The 19,980-nt window shown below is 36.8% G+C and overlaps 2 protein-coding genes across 3 annotated transcripts in view; one reads left to right on the top strand and one right to left on the bottom strand.

Moving 5' to 3' along the window:
- rig (rigor mortis) overlaps nucleotides 1-12,110 on the top strand; it is a 46,084-nt gene extending 33,974 nt beyond the window's left edge. For both annotated transcript variants that reach the window (XM_069823164.1, XM_069823165.1), the window contains 6 exons: nucleotides 1,880-2,027; nucleotides 4,908-5,165; nucleotides 6,796-7,006; nucleotides 8,049-8,288; nucleotides 9,386-9,551; nucleotides 11,211-12,110. In XM_069823164.1, the coding sequence (XP_069679265.1) occupies nucleotides 1,880-2,027; nucleotides 4,908-5,165; nucleotides 6,796-7,006; nucleotides 8,049-8,288; nucleotides 9,386-9,551; nucleotides 11,211-11,809 (1,622 nt within the window). In that variant the 3' untranslated portion in view covers nucleotides 11,810-12,110. The remainder of the gene's footprint in view (nucleotides 1-1,879; nucleotides 2,028-4,907; nucleotides 5,166-6,795; nucleotides 7,007-8,048; nucleotides 8,289-9,385; nucleotides 9,552-11,210) is intronic.
- A 4,575-nt stretch (nucleotides 12,111-16,685) lies between these two features.
- On the bottom strand, nucleotides 16,686-19,779 carry LOC138697694 (small ribosomal subunit protein eS10-like). Its single transcript, XM_069823163.1, has 5 exons — nucleotides 19,641-19,779; nucleotides 18,730-18,874; nucleotides 18,328-18,441; nucleotides 17,304-17,489; nucleotides 16,686-16,791 (listed from the first exon to the last, which is right to left on the bottom strand). The coding sequence occupies exons 2-5, from the start codon at nucleotides 18,871-18,873 to the stop codon at nucleotides 16,753-16,755; spliced, it is 483 nt and encodes a 160-aa protein (XP_069679264.1). The 5' UTR covers nucleotide 18,874; nucleotides 19,641-19,779; the 3' UTR covers nucleotides 16,686-16,752.
- Between the last annotated feature and the right edge of the window lie 201 nt (nucleotides 19,780-19,980).

Here is a 19,980-nt window from a genome sequence, read left to right as displayed (position 1 = left end):
CCAGAAACAAAATGCAACAATTATATCAATGCTTGTTGACTTTTAATGTGGTTACTAAAAACTGCTGAATGTGACATCCTGGATTATAAAAAACAAACTAAATTTTCGTAATATTATTACAGCTCTGTTTTCTACTAATTTACAGTGCGTTCTCTTCCCCCTGCGGCAAGCGCGAAGCATTAGTTAGCGACGTGTATCAATCCTCAAGCTTATCCTACTCATTTATTGTTATCACTTGAGTACTAACCTTGTTACAAAAGATGCTGAAAGTGGTGTCCATCTGCATTGATGCATTCTTGACATATTCTGATAAAATTTCCATTCACACACTGAAGTGAATTTCTCCATTGCCATATTAATGGATTTAAAATAAACCTATGACACGTCTTATACACTTATACACTGCACTACGTTTTATATACTGTAGATAAACGAAAACTAACTGTATCTTCTACACTGACAAGAGTAACTGACTGCTCATGGAAACCACCACGCATGCCCTTGAGGCGTTTTTTTAAAGCTCTTCAGTAAAGCAAACTCATTGTTGAAACAGAACGCAATTAGGTCAGCTGACTGCAAAATGATGGACAGCTGTTGAGTGATTCTTAAGCACGGGTGGCAGCACGTTGGTAGGCTATATTATTGCTGCTCCGCGTGCTTGCTGTTCATCGCCCGGCCGCAGGGGGAAGTGAACGCACTGTAGATAAAATATTGTGAATTTTATTAGTAACAACAATGTAATTTATTCGTCACAACAATAATTCCTTTCTACAATTCACCTTAAACGTTCTTGTCAACAATTGGATCTTCACTCAACACAGTATTCGTTATAGCACTCCACCGACGACAATGACAATTTACTTGGACTATTACGCACAACAATGAACTGTTAATCTTAACTAATATTTACAAAGCACTATTTACAAATCAGAACTACCAGTTCTCAGTTCACAGTTCTTCTATCTCAGTCACTCGAGTTCACAGTATCTCGAACCACAGACCTTCAGAGACAGTTCACTGTACTCGAACTCGGGTCCCTCCAACTGCGGTCCACTGCACTCGAACTCAGGCCTTCGGATGCTGACGCAGATGCGGACGCACACTCGAGTCGAACTCCGGCTGGCTTGCTTGCTCTGACTTTCTCACTGACTGAATAACTGAAAACTCTGCTCTAGTTCGCTGGCGCCTGCTCTTTTATAGCAAAATCATAGTTGCGAGAACCTTCTACAGGTGTGTAGAGAATTATCTCAATATCTCTACATCGACAGACGTCTGGAATAGTCGAGAAGGTCGTTCCACATCCACTGCGTTAAGCAGCAGCTGCGCGCGCAGACTCGTCGCGTGACGTAATACACCCTCTCTCTTCTCTCCACCGCGCGACGTCACTCAATGTTCCGTGGAGCCTGTGCGATCTGCTTTCTTGCGGGACGCTGGTCGTGAGTTCGAATCTCACGTCGCTGTCACAATATTGTATACATTTGTTCAAAAATAGCTTCCTTGCACTCATAAGATCGTATTCTAATCTGACCCACTCTTGCATAAAGCTTCATTTTTATGACTAGTCATATAAAATACTGGGCATCCAAAATACTATTGTGTTCCACTTCGGAAAATGTTCAAATTAAAATCCAGGTGGATCATTATCATCTAATTTTTTTTTTAATACTTGCAACATCACAGTAAAATTTCGTTACAAAGGCACATAACATTTTCAAAGTGGTCTTCTAATTTTTTTGAGCAGTATAGATTGTTTAAAATTTGATATCTTAATACAATAACTTTTTAATTTAATTAAAATATAACACATGCATTTAGAAACTTTAAGATACAGTTTCCATTTCAAGCAAATTTAAAAGTTGTAATGTCTTTTACTTTTCAGTGGAACAGCACAACAATAATGGACAGTTTGAATTAGCACAGAATCTGGAGCTTTGGAGGGGTAACATAACAGAAATGCTGAGGGAGGCAGCACGTCGAAAACAACTTTCAGACTGGCTTGTTTCTCTTGCACCTATGGGTTCTCAGAGGTGAGTGTACAAATTTTTAATATGTTTATTTTATTTGATTTTTTTCTTAATTTTTTTTAACATTGTTCAAATATTCATGCAGTGGCACTGTTTGGAAATAATGAAGTGACCATCCAGAATTATTCTAACTTGAATCTGATTGCAAAAGTTTGAAACCAACTGAAATGAAGTGTTTGAGAGAGATTTCAACCCCTCTAAACTCTTGGAGTCCTTGTGGACGAATGGAGACATCTGCCTCTAGTGAACGTTCAGAATGTTGTCAAAAGCATGAACAGGCATTGTTATGGTGTAGTTCATGCTGGGGAGGCAATAATTGATATGATTAACAATATTTTCACCGTTACGATTACATGTATATAAAAACTAAATATAAACATTTATATAGAGATAATACATTTTACAGGAGAAAAAGTTCGTCCAAAGGGCTGGACTCTGGAAGAGTACCCAAAAGGCTCATTGCATTTCTGCGTTGAATAGCAATACTCAAGTGTTGACGCAAATAAGTAGTGCAACGTCAATCACCAGTAATGGAGATCAAAATTTGGCTGATTTGAGATACTAAAACTTTAGCATCATGACTCCAAGGACCAAAGATCTCCACAGCAAATGGGACTAAGATATAATTGTCTAAAAGATGAGCATATTTATTGACTTTCTTCTTCACGACTAATTCAGCAGCAGATGCTACACGTCTGGAGGTATTCAGTAAGTGAGATGGAGCTAGAGTGTCAACACAAGTGGAGTCCCAAATTAAAGATTTTCCTCTAGACCATGGAATTAATTCATATTAAGTTGCTTCCATTACCAATTGAAAGGATGTGATTTTCCTTTGTTTGTGGCTAGTGATCACTTTGTTTTATGACATGTTAAACAAAACCATGAATTGAATTGTGTAATTTCATTTCGTAATTGTTATGAAGAAAAAGAGCTGTTTTAATATTATTATAGTTTTCAGTTTAGTTTGTGTACTAAGCAGTAAAGTTATCAACATAGGTAGGAAGTTCGTACCAAAAGAGTAGATTTCAGTTGAGTACAGCGAGGACTATAGATGTCATATGCTCATGCTCACTACAGACGATACACAGTTCACATAAACAACGCATAGTATGATTCTATGGATCTGTGTACAGGGAATAGTTTGAAGAATATTGTTGATTTATATTAATATTTTAGGTTCTGAACAAAGTGAGATACTTCTGTTGTTATTGTATGTTAATATTATGCATGATTCCAAAAAAAATAAACTCATCTGTTATTAAATAATTATGCAAATGGGAGTGTGTCAGACGTTTATTTTTTCCCGGATTATTCTTCATTAAATATTAAATCATAATTTTATACTTTGTATGTTATTTTTATATATGATTTATAATTTATATGATTATGATTTATATATGGTTTTATATGATATTCTTATTGAATTTGGTATTCCCAAGAAACTAGTTCGATTAATTAAAATGTGTCTCAGTGAAACTTACAGCAGAGTTCGTATAGGTCAGTTTCTGTCAGATGCGTTTCCAATTCACTATGGGCTAAAGCAAGGAGATGCACTATCACCTTTACTTTTTAACGTTGCTCTAGAATATGCCATTAGGAAAGTCCAAGATAACAGAGAGGGGTTGGAATTGAACGGGTTACATCAGCTGCTTGTCTATGCAGTTGACGTGAATATGTTAGGAGAAAATCCACAAACGATTAGGGAAAACACGGGAATTTTACTGGAAGCAAGTAAAGAGATAGGTTTGGAAGTAAATCCCGAAAAGACAAAGTATATGATTATGTTTCGTGACCACAATATTGTACAAAATGGAAATATAAAAATTGGAAATTTATCTTTAGAAGAGGTGGAGAAGTTCAAATATCTTGGAGAAACAGTAACAAATATAAATGATACTCGGGAGGAAATTAAACACAGTATAAATATGGGAAATGCCTATTATTATTTGTTTGAGAAGCTTTTATCATCCAGTCTGCTGTCAAAAAATGTGAAAGTTAGAATTTATAAAACAGTTATATTACCGATTGTTCTTTATGGTTGTGAAACTAGGACTCTCACTTTGAGAGAGAAACATAGGCTAAGGGTGTTTGAGAATAAGGTGCTTAGGAAAATATTTGGGGCGAAGAGGGATGAAGTTGTAGGAGAATGGAGAAAGTTGAACAACACAGAACTGCACGCATTGTATTCTTCACCTGACATAATTAGGAACATTAAATCCAGACGTTTGAGATGGGCAGGGCATGTAGCACGTATGGGCGAATCCAGAAATGCATATAGAGTGTTAGTTGGGAGGCCGGAGGGAAAAAGACCTTTATGGCGCCCGAGACGTAGATGGGAAGATAATATTAAAATGGATTTGTGGGAGGTGGAATATGATGATAGAGAAAGGATTAATCTATCTCAGGATAGGGACCAATGGCGGGCTTATGTGAGGGCGGCAATGAACCTCCAGGTTCCTTAAAAGCCAGTAAGTAAGTATGTTATTTTTATATGTATGGGTAAATTATTTTGCAGCACATGTTTGATTACTACCCTGCTTACATGTTTGTCATTCTGGTTCATTGACATTGACTGTGCTACTACTTTCCAGTCAGTAGAGATATAGTCCAAGCTCATATGACTTAACAGTTTTGTTACCAACTTCCTAGCTGTGGTTATCGATGTCTAAAGTAGTGACTAAACTTATTTTTTGAGCACATAGTGGAACTCCTGACAGTATACTCAATATAACATAAAGTCCCTACCAAAACAAGGGACACACATGCAACACTATGAAAAGAAGGCATCCCATTTCCCTGTAAAGAATCGAATCTGGGTCTGCTGTGTAACTACCACTTCGAGCCACAGTGGAGAACTTGATTGTTTAATGTCTGTCTGTATAGGTTATGGATGGAAATGTGCAGAGCATATTCCGAGCAGCTTGTCGTGTGTGGCGAATATCAAAAGGCTGCTTCGTATCTCCTGATATGTCATAAAATAAATGAAGCCATAGAAGTACTTACAAGTCACCAGCTCTTCCGTGAAGCACTTGCGATTGCTCGTTGCCGTCTTGGACCAGATGATCCTACATGCAAGAAAATAATCTGTGATTGGGGTAGGCATGTGGCATCACAAGGAAACTACGAACTGGCTGTGATGTGGTAAGCATGTTTATTAATTATTAGGTTACTTGCTTGATGTTTGGAATGTTTCTAATGATCTAACTTGAGGAAGGTTCTATTTGGGATCATTATTATTGCTGTAATATCTTGTATAGCACATATGGGTGAATCCAGAAATGCATATACCGTAGAGTGTTGGTTGGAAGACCTGAGGGAAAAAGACCTTTGGGGACGCTGAGATGTAGATGGGAGGATAATATTAAACTGGATTTGAGGAAGATGGAATATAATGGTCATCACTGGATTAATCTTGCAGTTAGGGGCCGATGGCGGGCTTGTGTGAGGGCATCAATGAACCTCTGGGTTCCTTGAAAACCATTTGTAGCAATAGTATTATTACTGTAATACAGGATGACCCAAAAAACCTTCCACATTTGAAAGGCGAATAAAACAACAAGAATTGCAGATAGAAACTTGGTTATTAAAAAATATAAAATGGTATTGAAAACAGTTTGTAAACTATGCAAATCTAGCCTTTCAGGTAAAGCTCCCTGTAAAGCAGATTTGAATAATTTCAAGAGAAAAATTGTTTCGGGGCCAGGTATCGATCCCGGGACCTCTGGTTGAACGTACCAGCGCTGTGCCAATTGAGCTACCCGGGAACTCCACCCGACACCGTCTCAACTCTCAAAAGTTGCGCTGGTACATTCAACCAGAGGTTCCGGGATCGATACCCGGCCCCGGAACAATTTTTCCCTTGAAATTATTCAAATCTGCTTTACAGGAAGCTTTACCTGAAAGGCTAGATTTGCATAATATATACGTCACTGTGTACGTTAACAGAAAACCACAATTCCAAGCCACACAGAGATTGTGTGCACTCGATGTGGGTCTCTGGCATTCGTCAGCCCACGCGAGTTGTATGGATATACAGGGAAAAGTTGAGACGGTGTCGGGTGGAGTTCCCGGGTAGCTCAGTTGGCAGAGCGCTGGTACGTTCAACCAGAGGTCCCGGGATCGATACCCGGCCCCGGCACAATTTTTCCCTTGAAATTATTCAGTTTGTAAACAAAGTACTGTGTTATGAGCTGAATTACTTTGTGCTAATGTGTGGCAATGACACTACGATTGTTTCCAGTAAAACCCCATACTACCCATTAAAACCTCTCACATTTTGATCAACTGTAGCACTGTGATGTTACAAGAGGATGTTGCTTGGCCGCCCCGTTCACCAGACCTCGCCCCAAATGATTTTTTCTTTGGGGTCACCTTAAAGCTAAGGTTTACATACATCGGCCCCACACTCTTGCCAACCTCAAGAGAGTAATTCAAGTGGAGATAGCGGCTATTACACAAGACATGACACGTTGGGTAATGAAAGATTTCAGACATCGTCTTGAAATGTGTATTGCTCGCAATGGACAACACTTACCAGACGTCATTTTCAAAACATAGTCATTACAAACTATTGTCATACTCGTATATTTTTGAATAAACAAGTTTCTTCTGCAATACATTTTGTTTTATTATCCTTTCAAATGTGGGAGGTTTTTTTGGGTCACTCTGTATATGCTCAAGGGGTCATGATCCACTCTTTGGAAACTACTGCCGTATAGTATTTAAATTTTATAGTGCTATATGTTGCAATGTTTTACAATCTTAATTTCAGTTTGATATCTGTGGGAGAATTCATTGAAGCTGCAATGCTAATCAGGAAGCGAAATGATGAAAGCTCTCTGAAACTTGCAGCAAAGATAGCGGAGAAAGCTGGTGCACAGGATTTAGCTTCCATGCTTGCAAGTCAAAGCATGAAACAGAGCCTCTTAGCAGGCAAATTGGAAGTTGCAAGCGAAGTTGCTGCAGAGTATTCACATCTCAAGGTAGGAGCAGTTCTAGGAATATTGTATTAATATTGTCAGACCATCGGATCTGTGCCCCTTAAGCGTTGTAGTCGTTCTTGAAAAAGTTAACGCATGTACTCATTCCATTCCACCTGCTTTCCTCCCACCACTTCAAACAGCAGGCCACGAACCTTGCCGAATAGGGATGTTGCCAAACTTCCGTCAAACGTGTCGTAAATAACTGGTCCTCCATGCTAAAATATCATTTCTTTCAATCAAAATACATCTTGTATTTATACAATTTTTAAACCTAAATCCCATGTCTCGAATCACTTTCCATGCTAGCATTTCTCTCCAACCTTGGAAATTATTGCTTCTCTCGCAACCTTCAGTAATTTCTTCAATATCGGAACTTCTTTCTGCACGGTATAAAATTCTTGTAGGCCTATCTTTCTTCTTGAAATATACATCGGTTCATATCATCTACAAGAATTAAAGATTCCCTTGGTCTGTTCTTCCCTGGTAATTCTATCTTTTCATCTCCTGCACAGACTCTCTCTCTCCTGATTTTCTTTATTAAGCGCTCTGACCTGCCTATATAATTACATAACATGTTGTATTATCAGTATTAGTTAAGTAAGTAATTTTAATACATAATCAATTGAAATAAAATAAGCCTCACCTGTGATCGCAGCTGCTCTTTTCGTTGCCTTATTTATAGGAAAGAGATATTGACCTGTTTGTTTCTCTTAATCGCAAAATGCTATTATGTACTTGCTTAATAATATTTCTTTCACCACTCTGTGCTACAGTATTCATATTGAGTTGGCAACACTGGACTGCAAGTGCAAATAAACTGTCCTGCAAGAAGGCTCAAAATTGTGAATAGTGGGGGAGAGAAAGGGAGAGGGCTAGAAAAGAGAGAGAGAGAGAGAGAGGAATGCAGGGAGAGAAATGAATTACCGAGGCTGAGAAGGAATTAGGGTTCAGTTCACATATCTTACGGGGACACAGATCCGATGGTCCAACTATATTTGTTTTGCAGTTCTAGAAAAATATTGTATTAATATTTGTTTTGCAGCACCTTGGTTTGCTGTTTACTGCACACAAAACTTTAGCAGAGCTGTCAGTTTTGAGCGAGAGATCGCTGTATCAGAAGTGGCTACATGAGTGCAAGGATTTGCCATCTGAGCATACACCACTTCTTGAACTCATTAAAACCAGCTGTCAGGCTAGTATCAGTGAAGAAGAGACAAGGGAGATTTATATGATGTTGTTAAAAGAATTTGGCGAAAATGAAAATCCGGATACAAAGGAAAAGGTAAATCTTTTGAGTTAACAATACATCATCATCATCACAGCCACTGCTACCACGCCACTCCTGCTGCCATCACCGAGCCCACCACCTTCCCCAAGTAAAATTGTACATTGCTTAAACAGTAACCAAAAAACATGTAATAATTTTCCTAATTTTATAGATTTTTAACTGCTTGCTACAGCTAACTGCAAAAAATAGATGAGGACTTACTGCAAGTGAAGCATGCTAATAAATGCGATCTTTTAAAAAATGTAATAGTTTTGATCCATCCCTTACAGTTTAGCAGTTAGGACCATTTTGTTTGGCTTATGCAACTGCTATACTGAAAGCATGTCTAGAAGAAGCATTTGCGTGGAATATATGAAACTTTATAGATAAAGGAAATGTGAAGAGAAAGATAATTCCCAGTCTAGTAATAATGTACTCAAGCGAAGAAAGACTAATGCTAAATACATACATGAGTATAAACATTAGTGTTGCTACTAAGGTAAAGTTGTTTTAATATGCAGAACAGTCCACACCTGTGGAGTAACGATCAGAACGTCTGGCTGCGAAACCAGGTGGCCTGGGTTCGAATACCGGTCGGGGCAAGGTATCTGGTTGAGGTTTTTTCTGGGGTTTTCCCTCAACCCAATACGAGCAAATGCTGGGTAACTTTCGGTGCTGGACTCATTTCACCGGCATTATCACCTTCATATCATTCAGACGCTAAATAACCTAGATGTTGATACAGCGTCGTAAAATAACACAATAAAATAAATAAATATACAAAACATGATATTTAACTTTATTTAACGTTAATCCTGGAACCAAGGTTCCCTAACAATTTTTCCCCTTTTCGACTTCCACTTTTTTCAAGTTTTAACACTTCCCGCTGCTCTGTTCTTAATATATCGGTGTTTAATGTACGTGGTGCACTTTAATAATGCTTAATTTCACTACTAGAAAACACGTGATTTTTTAATAAGAATATTTACACAATTTTTTTTAATTTTGTTGACCTTAGAGGAAATGATAATGGATTTTCCCATTACATTATATGTAACTGATATTTTCATGTTAATTATATATTTTTAACTGTAATTATTATTTTTTGCCAGCTATGGTTAGCAGTCAGTGTGGAGATTGCTCTGGCATGTATGAGTGATGGAGCTGAGAAATTACGCCATTTGGTGGCAGCCTTGAGTGCATGCTACCAATACAGACAGTTGTATCCTTCGACAGAGAATCTTTTGCTTCAGCTCTGCATGTGGATTAGTCCCAAAGGTATGTGTTAAGTAGCAATTAGTTTGAAATTATAGAAATCGATATTTATCTCTCTTCTGATTTTACAAAAAGGTCAGTAGATTTACTAGCATGTAAAAGAACTCTGCGGGACAAAATTCCGGCACACCGGTGATGCAGTTGCATCGTTAAATAAGACAAAATTAAAATTAAATTTTACAATATATTATGTTATTGTTCAAATACCTAGACGTTTGGCAACGAAGCCATTAGTTCTCTTGCACTCCAGTATTATTTTAGGTATAGAATCAACAGGTCCTGCATCTTCCTAATTGTTCTAAGTTCATTTGAATTGCATAACACATAAAACAGAGAGTTAAGCATTCCAATCCTATGTAGATGTTCTGCCAGACAGTTATGGTAGTAATTAATAAGTCGATTTTGCAATATACAGACTAATGTTTACATTTTGATCAATTTTGAAATGTTGTGCTCTGGCACAGTTCTGCCCTAAGATTATGTGGTCATGTCTTTCCATCAATTACATAATCTCATTTTCTTTATTTCTATATTTACTGCTAATAATATTATTATTCTATGTCTTTCGCATTCATGCTGAATATACTTTGAAATATAAATCATTTCCACCTGCGATTGTTTTCACTGCCTGTTACTGTAATTTTCCCCTCCATACCTCTCTAATAATTGCCAGTCTCAAGCAGCTCATGCCCAGGATCTTTGGCTGAGCGTGCCAATGCTCTACTGACTGAGCTACCCAGGAACTCTAACCTACACCGGCTCAATTTTTCCCTTTATATCTACATATCTCAAATGGGCTTCACAGGGAGCTATACCTGAAAGCCAGATTTGCATTCACAGTATTGTTGAATCACATGTAACAGTACATCTGATACACTGAATTTGATATCATCTGACTTCTGGACCAGTCCGAAGAAAGATGACTGATCTAGGCCTTAAAAATAGTATTTGAACACTCGTAAACAACCACCACTCAGAACCAATTATTGTACTGAACTGAAGGCATTTATAGCTATTGGCTTGGGCTAACATCTCGCACCTCCACTCCATTCACTTTCGTCAGTTGTCACTATTGTTTCTTGCACATTCGACCTTGAACATAAAGATACTTCGTGTTGCAGTAGTAGTACGTTATTTTTAAATAATTCTTGATCGTGATAAACAGAAATATTCATACGACAATTATACGGTGAAATTTTAAAGTCCTGATCAGTTCGTCCATAGATAAGGGTGCGACCATTATGTAATGGCAACGATTATGCGATGAAATACAGAATATAGTTATAGATGTTGCTGATATGTTTGAATTAGTAGCTACAGCAATACACTTCCATCATCATCATAATCATTATTGACGGCAATAAATGGCATTAAATTCCAAATAATTAAAAATATGTACCTGTTTGACTACAATATTTCCTGTGGGTTATTTTCCTTCTTATAAAGTTCTTTTCAAGTTGTGGTCATTTGAAGATCAACTTTTGATCTATTTTTGATAATGGTCTTCATTGGTGGAAAACAAGGGTATCTAAGACGGAATTCTTACTTATATCAAAGCTTGCATGACATCTTTCTCTCCAATGCAATATTAATTTATTGTGAAGGAACTACATTGTTCTGAATTGTAATGCTACAGTTGATTTGTTATGTAAATATTCACAGGTCCGTTTGCTGAGAGGAGTTTATTTTGCACAGACGGAGCTGGTGACCTGCAGGATGTCACTACAAGTCTGCAGGCGTATTTATGTGCAGGTGTTGTAGATTGGGCTGCAGAGGTTCTCCAAGCATCGACCAGTGACATAAAGAACGAGGACGAAGAGAATGCAGAAACTGTAAGGCCAGATTGCGAGTACTGCATCAAGAAGAATTTAGGGTTACTGGCATTTTTGAAAGTGTGCAAGAATTCTGTTATAAAGAGGGAAAGTCTTGAATATTTTCAAGACTGTGTGAAAATAAAGAAATGGGAAAATGAAATAGCAAAAGTGTTCGCAAAATCTAGGGTTCCTGTGAATGGCACTTCAGCTGCAGAAGGTGATATTAATGGCTGTGTAGATTCAGATAACCTGCTGGTCAAACTAGAACAGCTTAAGCAACGTAAACAGGCTTTCGAAACTAACTCAGTTTCCACACCAAATCCATTCGTGGTGTATTGTAAAATAAAAAATCTCTTGCATCACTTTAGAAATGTTGATCCAGAGAATACTGGTGATTTGTGTGAACAGTTTGAATCGCTTTGGATGAATGTTTCTTCACGAGCATAGATCAGTGGTTACTTTAACGTAAAATAAACGTTTACATTTCTTCTGTACTGATTCTCTGAAACTTAGAAACTTGTGTTAATTGTTTAACACAATCTGCAGAATAAAATAAACAGCAAAATCATTCTTTTGTGTGCTTCTACTTACATTGAGTGAAAAATTAAGAAAAGCAGAATTCTGAAATAGTAAGGTTGTCTTTAAAAGTTTGTTATACAGAATGCTCACAAAAATAAGACAATACAGAATTATTTATCTTGTTTTCTAAAATTACCTCATACTTTTGCCTTTCTGTGTGAACTTGTTTTTTAGAGAGACTATTTATAAGTAATTGATTAACTAGCGGACTTACTCGTGTTAATTATGTAAATTTGTGCGGCTTACAGCTGTTTCAGTGCTTCATCACACCATCCTCAGAGCCTACTATAGTCCCGTCGCTCTAATTTCCGGCAGCCAATCGCGTTCCAGGTCGGCTACATTTAAACGTGTGCGTCTTGTGATTCGCTTATGAAGACGTTATTCATTTCTCAAGGCTCGATAAATACTTAATATAATCGCCCGCCATTTTGGCTCTTTCGTTGGCGTTCATAGAAAGCACACAAAGATGTTATTTGTTGCTCAATTATTTGCTGAATTACAGTGCGTTTGATTTATTATCATAGGAGCTACGACATGATAATGTTTAATGGTGTGGCAAATAGATTCCTCGTATGGTAGCTTGGGAACGAAAGAACAAAAATGGCGAGCGATAATACCTACCTACACTTTATAGAGCCTTGACTTCCTAAGACGTAAGCAAAGAGGCGGAGTCATGCCGGAAATAACAGCGTCGCGACTATAGATCTCGGCGTCATCTCGAACTTCTCTGCCTGTTATATGGGTGCATTTGATTGTTGAAAAGTGGAGTCAAATAGTGTGTGCGTACTGAAATTGATCTGTGTGTTGAGAATTTGAGCGGGGTGTGTTTTAATGTGTTTGTATATTTTGTATTATTCTAGTGTGTTGAGTTTTTGGTTCTTGGGTTGTATGTGTAGGATTTCCATGTCCGCATTTATGTTATTGTATGTATGGTTAGCATTGGTTATGTGATCGACACCGAAACAGCTGTAAGCCACACAAACTTACATAATTAACACGAGTAAGTCCGCTAGTTAATCAATTACTTATATTCAAGTGTTAAAAGTAGTGTACGTAAGATTCAAAATAGACTATTTATATTGTTCTGTATTTTGTGCAGTGTTCGTTTCCATTATATACAAGTTAATCACAGACCAAAAATTGTATTCTTCTATCCCTGTTGCTTCCTTCACCCTCCCTTTCAACACCATAACAAATTTATGTTTTCTTTTTTTAACTTTACATCATATGATGTTATTACAGCAGTGGTTCCCAAAGTTATCAGGGGCTCCATGGTTAGTCATATTCTTCAATCCGACGAGGGTCACAGGTGACTCCAGAACCATGTCCCGTTATGTGATCATGCCATTACATATACTGCAGGTTTGTAATTAAAATATTCCCGGCTCAATATATCCGATGCTAAATAAAGACAAATTTAAATGTGAGTTATCTGTGACCTCTGGAAATGAAACAGCGTGTGCAGTTTCAACAGTCAGTGGACTTAACATCGTTTCTTTGTGAAAATTGTTTGACAGATACATTTTCTGAGAGTAATAAATTAGTAGAAATTGTTCTAACTACCTTTGTGGCAACTGCTGGGTCAGAACGTTGTTTTAGTACAATGAAATGTACAATGCGAAATTCCATGAACCAAGGCAGACTGAATGCTTTAGCTATCCTCCCAATGCACAAAGAATATGTCAGCAACAAAAAGGACTTCAAGCAGAAAGTGGTAGAAAAATTCGCAAGTGCTAAGAACAGGAGGGTGGATTAAATCTACAAGAACTGAGTACAATTTTATTTTCATTTCTTAACATTTAATGGTTCCAAGGCAAAAGATGATAATTTTTGTGAAAATGAGATTTTGCGATTTGTTGTGCATCCTGATTATGAAAAAAGATGACATGCATACTTCTATAGTCCCATCGCTCTTATTTCCGGCAGCCAATCACGTTGCAGGTCGGCTACATTTAAATGTGTGCGTCTTGTCATTCGCTATTGATGATGTAATGCATTTCCTAAGGCTTGATAAATATTTAATATAATCGCTCGCCATTTTGGCTCTTTCATTGGCGTTCGCAGAAATCACACGAGGACGTTATTTGCCGCTCAATTACAGTGCGTTTGATTTATTATCATAGGAGCTACGACATGATAATGTTTAATGGTGAAGCAAATAGATTCCTCATCTGGTAGCTCGGAAACGAAAGAACAAAAATGGCGAACGATACTATCTACCTAGACTTTATAGAGCCTTCACTTCCTAAGACGTAAGCAAAGGGTAGGAGTCACACCGGAAATAACAGCGACACGACTATAGTATTTTTCTCTCTAATCTGTTATGAAACATGATTCCTGTGATTTTATATGGTCGTTCAACTTTAAATGCTTGCTCCTTAAAAACTGCAAGAAGTGACTATGTTTTGCCATGGAGTCACAATATTATTATTTTGAAAGGGTACAAACAATACTAACTGGCCCACCTTTTATTTGGAACCACGAGCAGCAGCAGCAGCCACTGGGTTGCCAGATGAAATAAATAATATATTACTAAATTATTATTCTGAAGTCTGATTAGTGTAATATGTAGCTAATTGGCGATGTATGCAATGGAAGGGAAAAGAAACTGGCATCCTACCTCATTATTTCCTTGCTAGTTGCCTCATAAATGTTGCCATGTTAGTATCACTTGTGAGGTTCAGACCTGTCTTCGTAAGCAAAACTATTATTAGCAAATGATGGGTTCTATGTTTAGCAATAATTAAATATTTTAATGTAATAAGAATAGATGCCTTAAAATTTATATTTCTTGGAGCTTTTTGCAGATTGTAGAAGTCTTTTCTTTCCCAGTGCTATTTCGTAGAATTCCTCAGTTTACACTCAAGCTCATTTGAATACAAATTTTCACTTTTTGAAAGAGAGGAATTAGAATTGTGTGGTAACTTAAGACTGAAATTATAGCCTTATGAATATATTGTAGGACTTCAGGAAATCATTCCGGGAGGCCCAACTTGGAAAGAGAGGATGTGTATAAGAAAGCCACGAAGACTTTAGATTAAACAAGATAAGAAGATGCAGATAATCCAGATTGTAAAAAGGAAATACCTTCAGCATATGTCTGTGAGTATTATAAAACTTTAACCTTCTTTTTTAAATTTCTATTATAGTCTTATGTAGGCCCACATGTACTGTGAAGGTAGTTTTCCTACTATTCTTATTTTCTGGCTCTACTGCCTGGAGAAGTGCAAGCTGATGAACAACCATGTTACGATTTACGTGAAACTTGGGGATGTGTTTATCTTAAATTAGGATTCAATCCTGTCCTATTTCAATCGGTGCTATTGTGTTCGGAGGCAGGTGACCAGCTTTCCTGCCATTTCAACGGTCGTCCCTGAGGTCTAGGGGTGTCTGGTTTTGCTGTCATTGCGAGTTTTGGTAAACGATCGTCCAACATCCTCAATATGTGGTCTCTCCATCCTTTTCTTCTTGCTTTGACCCATCAATTGCTGGTACTGGTCACAAGGGATACCATTCATGTTGATATACAGTGTCCAAAAATCTTGTATAATGCCATCTAAAGCAATATCTCTTAGCACTGCCAGGGAATCTTACTCCCATGTCCTCGGGCAATACAATATTAGTTGTAGCAGATGGGAGAGGATAAAGGCGAGCTTTTGGCACCTTAAAACCGAAACCTTCAACTAAGGGAGAAGATCCCTAGAGAAAAACACACTCAAGTGAGCAGGGTGCGAATTAAGATTTTTGATGACGGAAGGTTAGAATACTAGAGAGAATATACCAATATAAAATTATTATTATCCTCATTCGATATGACTCAACATTTGGTCGCACAGAGTTTCTCGTCTTGCATCTTGATTACAATAATGATAAGATGTGTAATTCCTAAGTTATTGATTGTCAGCTTGCTGGTACATTAGTATTACAGTATAAAGTATACTCGTATTAAAACAATTACATTTTATGAGGGGGAGATAGAAGTTATCCCTGACAGGGATGTTAATATGAATTTGAGAGGGGAATAACTTCTAGTTAATTCGCACCCTGCAAGTGAGGCTAGCAACCTACTTGTGTGTACTTATTATAAATTATTGCTCAAAGAATCAATGGTGCCTCGGACAAATTCAGATGTGTTTATGTGACAAAAAAAACAAACATTTTAGGTGTTATTTAAATACCATATTTGCACGTTCTTTTACTAGTCTTCAAATTCTGAATCTAATGATAATGGTGTATAACATTTCCCGGTTTGAATATTGCAGTGAAGGGACAAATTATTACACAATTATTAGGAATCAAAATTAATGGTGGTGCAAAATGGAATATATTGGTGGTTTCTGAGTTGTGACCTCCATGTAAAAAAGTATTTCAGATGTTATGAAGGGTATATGTGTATCACGATAAATATGATGATCTAGAGCAGTGGTCATCAACACTCGCTGAAATGGGTAAAGGGTATTCAGTGCAACATAATATGCCCCATCATGGAGCAGGCAGAGAGTGTATCTGCTAGCAGCTGCATCATAATGCAGTCTCTTATCTCCGAGTAAGAAATGCTAGCCTGAGGGAGCTCTGTGCTGATGACTGCTGATCTAGCTTCACATTTCCAGCTCATCAGGATGATTTTGGACCTCATTTTAAAATTTGCTTTTGCTCTACTCAAAACTTGTAATTTGCGACTTACACTCTCTTTATTTACCGTGCACTATAGATATAGTCCAGCATATTTCAATAATAAACTTCATTTCTGTCAAATCAAAATATTTATTGATGACAAATAGAAAAGTTTACATAATTTTATTTATATACATTCACTGTGGAGCTCCTCGTCCACGGCCAAATCCACCACGCTGAAACAGAAAAGAAATTTACATGAGATTACTATCAGTATCCCACACTCTGTGAAAATAATGCACTTACATAAAAATATGGTTAAAGTCGGAATACATATTATGTTCATTTACATCTTACTGATGGTAAGAACTGCAGGGAATTATTTATTTTACCCCCCTCTCCCCCCAATGACAGGAATTGAAATTTTAAAAGAAGAGCTCTTGGCAGCAGCTACACGATGATACATTGTATTAACATCAACAGATTGAAATAGGACCTATCACTGTTGACCAAGTTACCTGTGAATCTCAGAACATGGAAAACCACTAAGGACGATACAGTAAGTACATAGGCCTTACAATAGAGTAACTCCTCCCCACTTATTACTAGTTCTAGAGACTTTCAACAAGCATGAATATTAATGTGTAGACATGATAGCATTTGATCACACACAAAAATAACACTTCATCTTTCAATGTTATCAGAGATCTAGGGAATACTGTATGGGAATGATATTCTAGGAACTTACGAATTCCAAATCGCCAGTGCCTGCTCCTACATCAGCCTTCTTGTCAGGACCTCCTGAAGAAGCACCTGGTGTGCGCCTGTATGCAGCTCTATCTTCTGCTGGTCTTGATCCTTCTGATCTAGGAGCAGTTGGCCGAGGACGAGCAGTTTCTGGCCTTGTTTGCCGCTTCAGAGTTGATGGTACAATCTGTTGCAAACATATTACAAATAAAAAATTTAAGTTTCTGCCCATAAATTTTTTTCTCGTGAATATTACTGTAACATTTGGAGGAGGAATAAACAGGTGTAACAAAATTAGTACACTTTCTTCAATGATCATATTTTGTGACAAATGCTTACAATGCTTCGTAATTTTCTTTATTACTCTCACATTTAATGAGATAAAACTTAAAAGGATCAAATTTTTGTTTCTGAAACACTAACGTTACCTGGAAAGCAGTCCAACATTTGAGACCAGTGTATTACCATACAAAAATCCCTTACTGAGAAGTATATAAACTTTTTACCCCCCCCCCCCTGTACAACACATGGTGGTGATGAAAAGAAATCTGGCGCCAAGAAGTCTTAAAATTGAATTATTATATTTTGAATAACGGATGCAAATACAGAAAATACGAGTTATTCGGCTTTGTATTCTATGCAGAACTTTCTCCCCTATACTTCTTAACTTGAGAACTTATTTTTTTCAGCATGTACACACTCCCCAAAAATGTTTAAAAAAGGAAAAATGTGTGTATTTAGTAATTATAAGAAAAAAAAAAAACCATTTCCTCCACACTTTGAAATGTCTATAAATGCTTGTGATTGGATGCATGGTTAAGTTTTTGTAACAAAAGCAGTTTAGCTTCGGAGTTTCTAATTTTTTTTTTAAATTTCATTAAATCTTTATTTATTGTAACAACAAGCTACTTGAAACTATTTTCTGCATGGTATGTATAAGAGACTCCGGTTTCAGAATCTCTTTAAGATTACCTAACTGTATGAACAATGAAATGATGAATAAGAAATATATGATAATCAATTACCTCTGCTGGTAAGTGCAAATAATTCCTCAAGTAGCTGATACCTTCATTTGTTAGGTACCAATAGAAATGTCTCCATGCAAACTGCTCGGATACATAGCCACGAGATTTCAATGACTGAAAAATGAAACAAATACTATAACTGGTAAAGGAAAAACAAATTAAAACACAGAATCTAGTATGTACTCTAAACACACATTAAATATACGATAGTGAAAATTATATTAACTTGCACAAAATAACACGTACTTCACTGCACAGAGGCAGATATCCTTGTTGTGCCACATTTACCTTTTAATGTGAAACACAACAAATTCAGTCTACAGTGTTATAAAGAACGGTTTCAGAAACACAGTCTCTTAGTAAAGAATAAAATAACATTTGGGTGAGGTTACAAATTCTTACCTGCATAGCTTTTATAACCTGCAAATTTGGAATGGTCTCCAGTTCGGGATGTTTTGGTGCATGGAAATCTTTTTTCGCAACCATAACTCCCTCCTTGAAGAGATATTCATAAATTGCAACACGGTTCTTCTTTGGCATCAACATCCTACGAAAGCAAGAACAAATCAATAGTTTGTCACTCACCATACCCCGAAATAAAATAGTTGGCACTGAAAGGTGCCTTTTCGAAAACGCGATGATGCGCATTCGACAAACACAGACAAATCTGGTCTTTATGATCCAAAAATGCTAGAAAATAACATATGCACATATAAATAAAACATTACACGAAAATCTAATTAGAATATTGGGATAACCAAATAGAAAATAATTATAGGTCCACAGCTGTGAAATAACATGTCTCACCGTGAAATGAGCGGATCCGGGTTCAAATCCTGGATGGAAGAAGTTACCTGGTTCAGATTTTTTCCGGGAATAACTCATTAAGAGCAAATGTTGGGTAACTTTTGGCACTGACATTATCAGCCTTTCACTCAATAACTATCGCAGTTGATAGAACGTCGTAAAATAAACAAATTAAGAAATTGGAAGTATAACCTTAAAGGTGTCAAACGCACAGTTTTACCTGCTATACTTCTACAGGTTATTTTAAAATCTTAAATTCTGGACGACCATATAGTGTGAAACGTTGCGTACGAATTCGATTATGACTGACAATGAGTAAAATAACATTTTCTAAAAAGAAATCGAACACATGCTAACAATGAGTAGGAGCTACAGAATAACAGCCTTCATGTACGTTTACACTGGATAACCGCCATAAATATGTATTTCATTGGATGTAACAGATCATTTAATACATACAATTGGTTATAATTAATTATTATATAATAAGATTAATATATACTTACGTGATATTTTATTCGCCAAACTTCACACCTAGGCCCTACTTTTAACAACTTAAAAACAAGAGAAGACCAATTGCACGACGCGTGTCATAGATTATAAACACAAAGAACACAGTAACAGAGTTCAAAGAGTATAAAAATATGTTCATCTTTGGCAGAGACAACCTGTACTGTATACTGTATTTATTATTTTATGAAGATGAGATATTTTAAAACAATTTTATGTGTTATATCGTATTTTCTTTAATCTCAAGTTTCATGTCGTGCCATCTCATCTTACGTAAATTTATTTCATGAGTGTGGGTGAATATGAATGAAAATGGCGTCTATTGAACGATTGATC

This window comes from Periplaneta americana, chromosome 4 (genome assembly GCF_040183065.1).
Source record: "Periplaneta americana isolate PAMFEO1 chromosome 4, P.americana_PAMFEO1_priV1, whole genome shotgun sequence".
Classification (NCBI taxonomy): domain Eukaryota; kingdom Metazoa; phylum Arthropoda; class Insecta; order Blattodea; family Blattidae; genus Periplaneta; species Periplaneta americana.
This window is presented reverse-complemented; position numbering and strand designations above follow the sequence as displayed.

Excerpts from the sequence above, each read along its gene's own strand:
- LOC138697694 (XM_069823163.1), bottom strand. The coding sequence starts at position 18,873 with ATGTTGATGCCAAAGAAGAACCGTGTTGCAATTTATGAATATCTCTTC. Across the intron at positions 18,442-18,729 it reads AGGTTATAAAAGCTATGCAG|TCATTGAAATCTCGTGGCTA; the intron begins GTAAGAATTTGT and ends TTCATTTTTCAG. Across the intron at positions 17,490-18,327 it reads ATTTGCACTTACCAGCAGAG|ATTGTACCATCAACTCTGAA; the intron begins GTAATTGATTAT and ends TGTTTGCAACAG.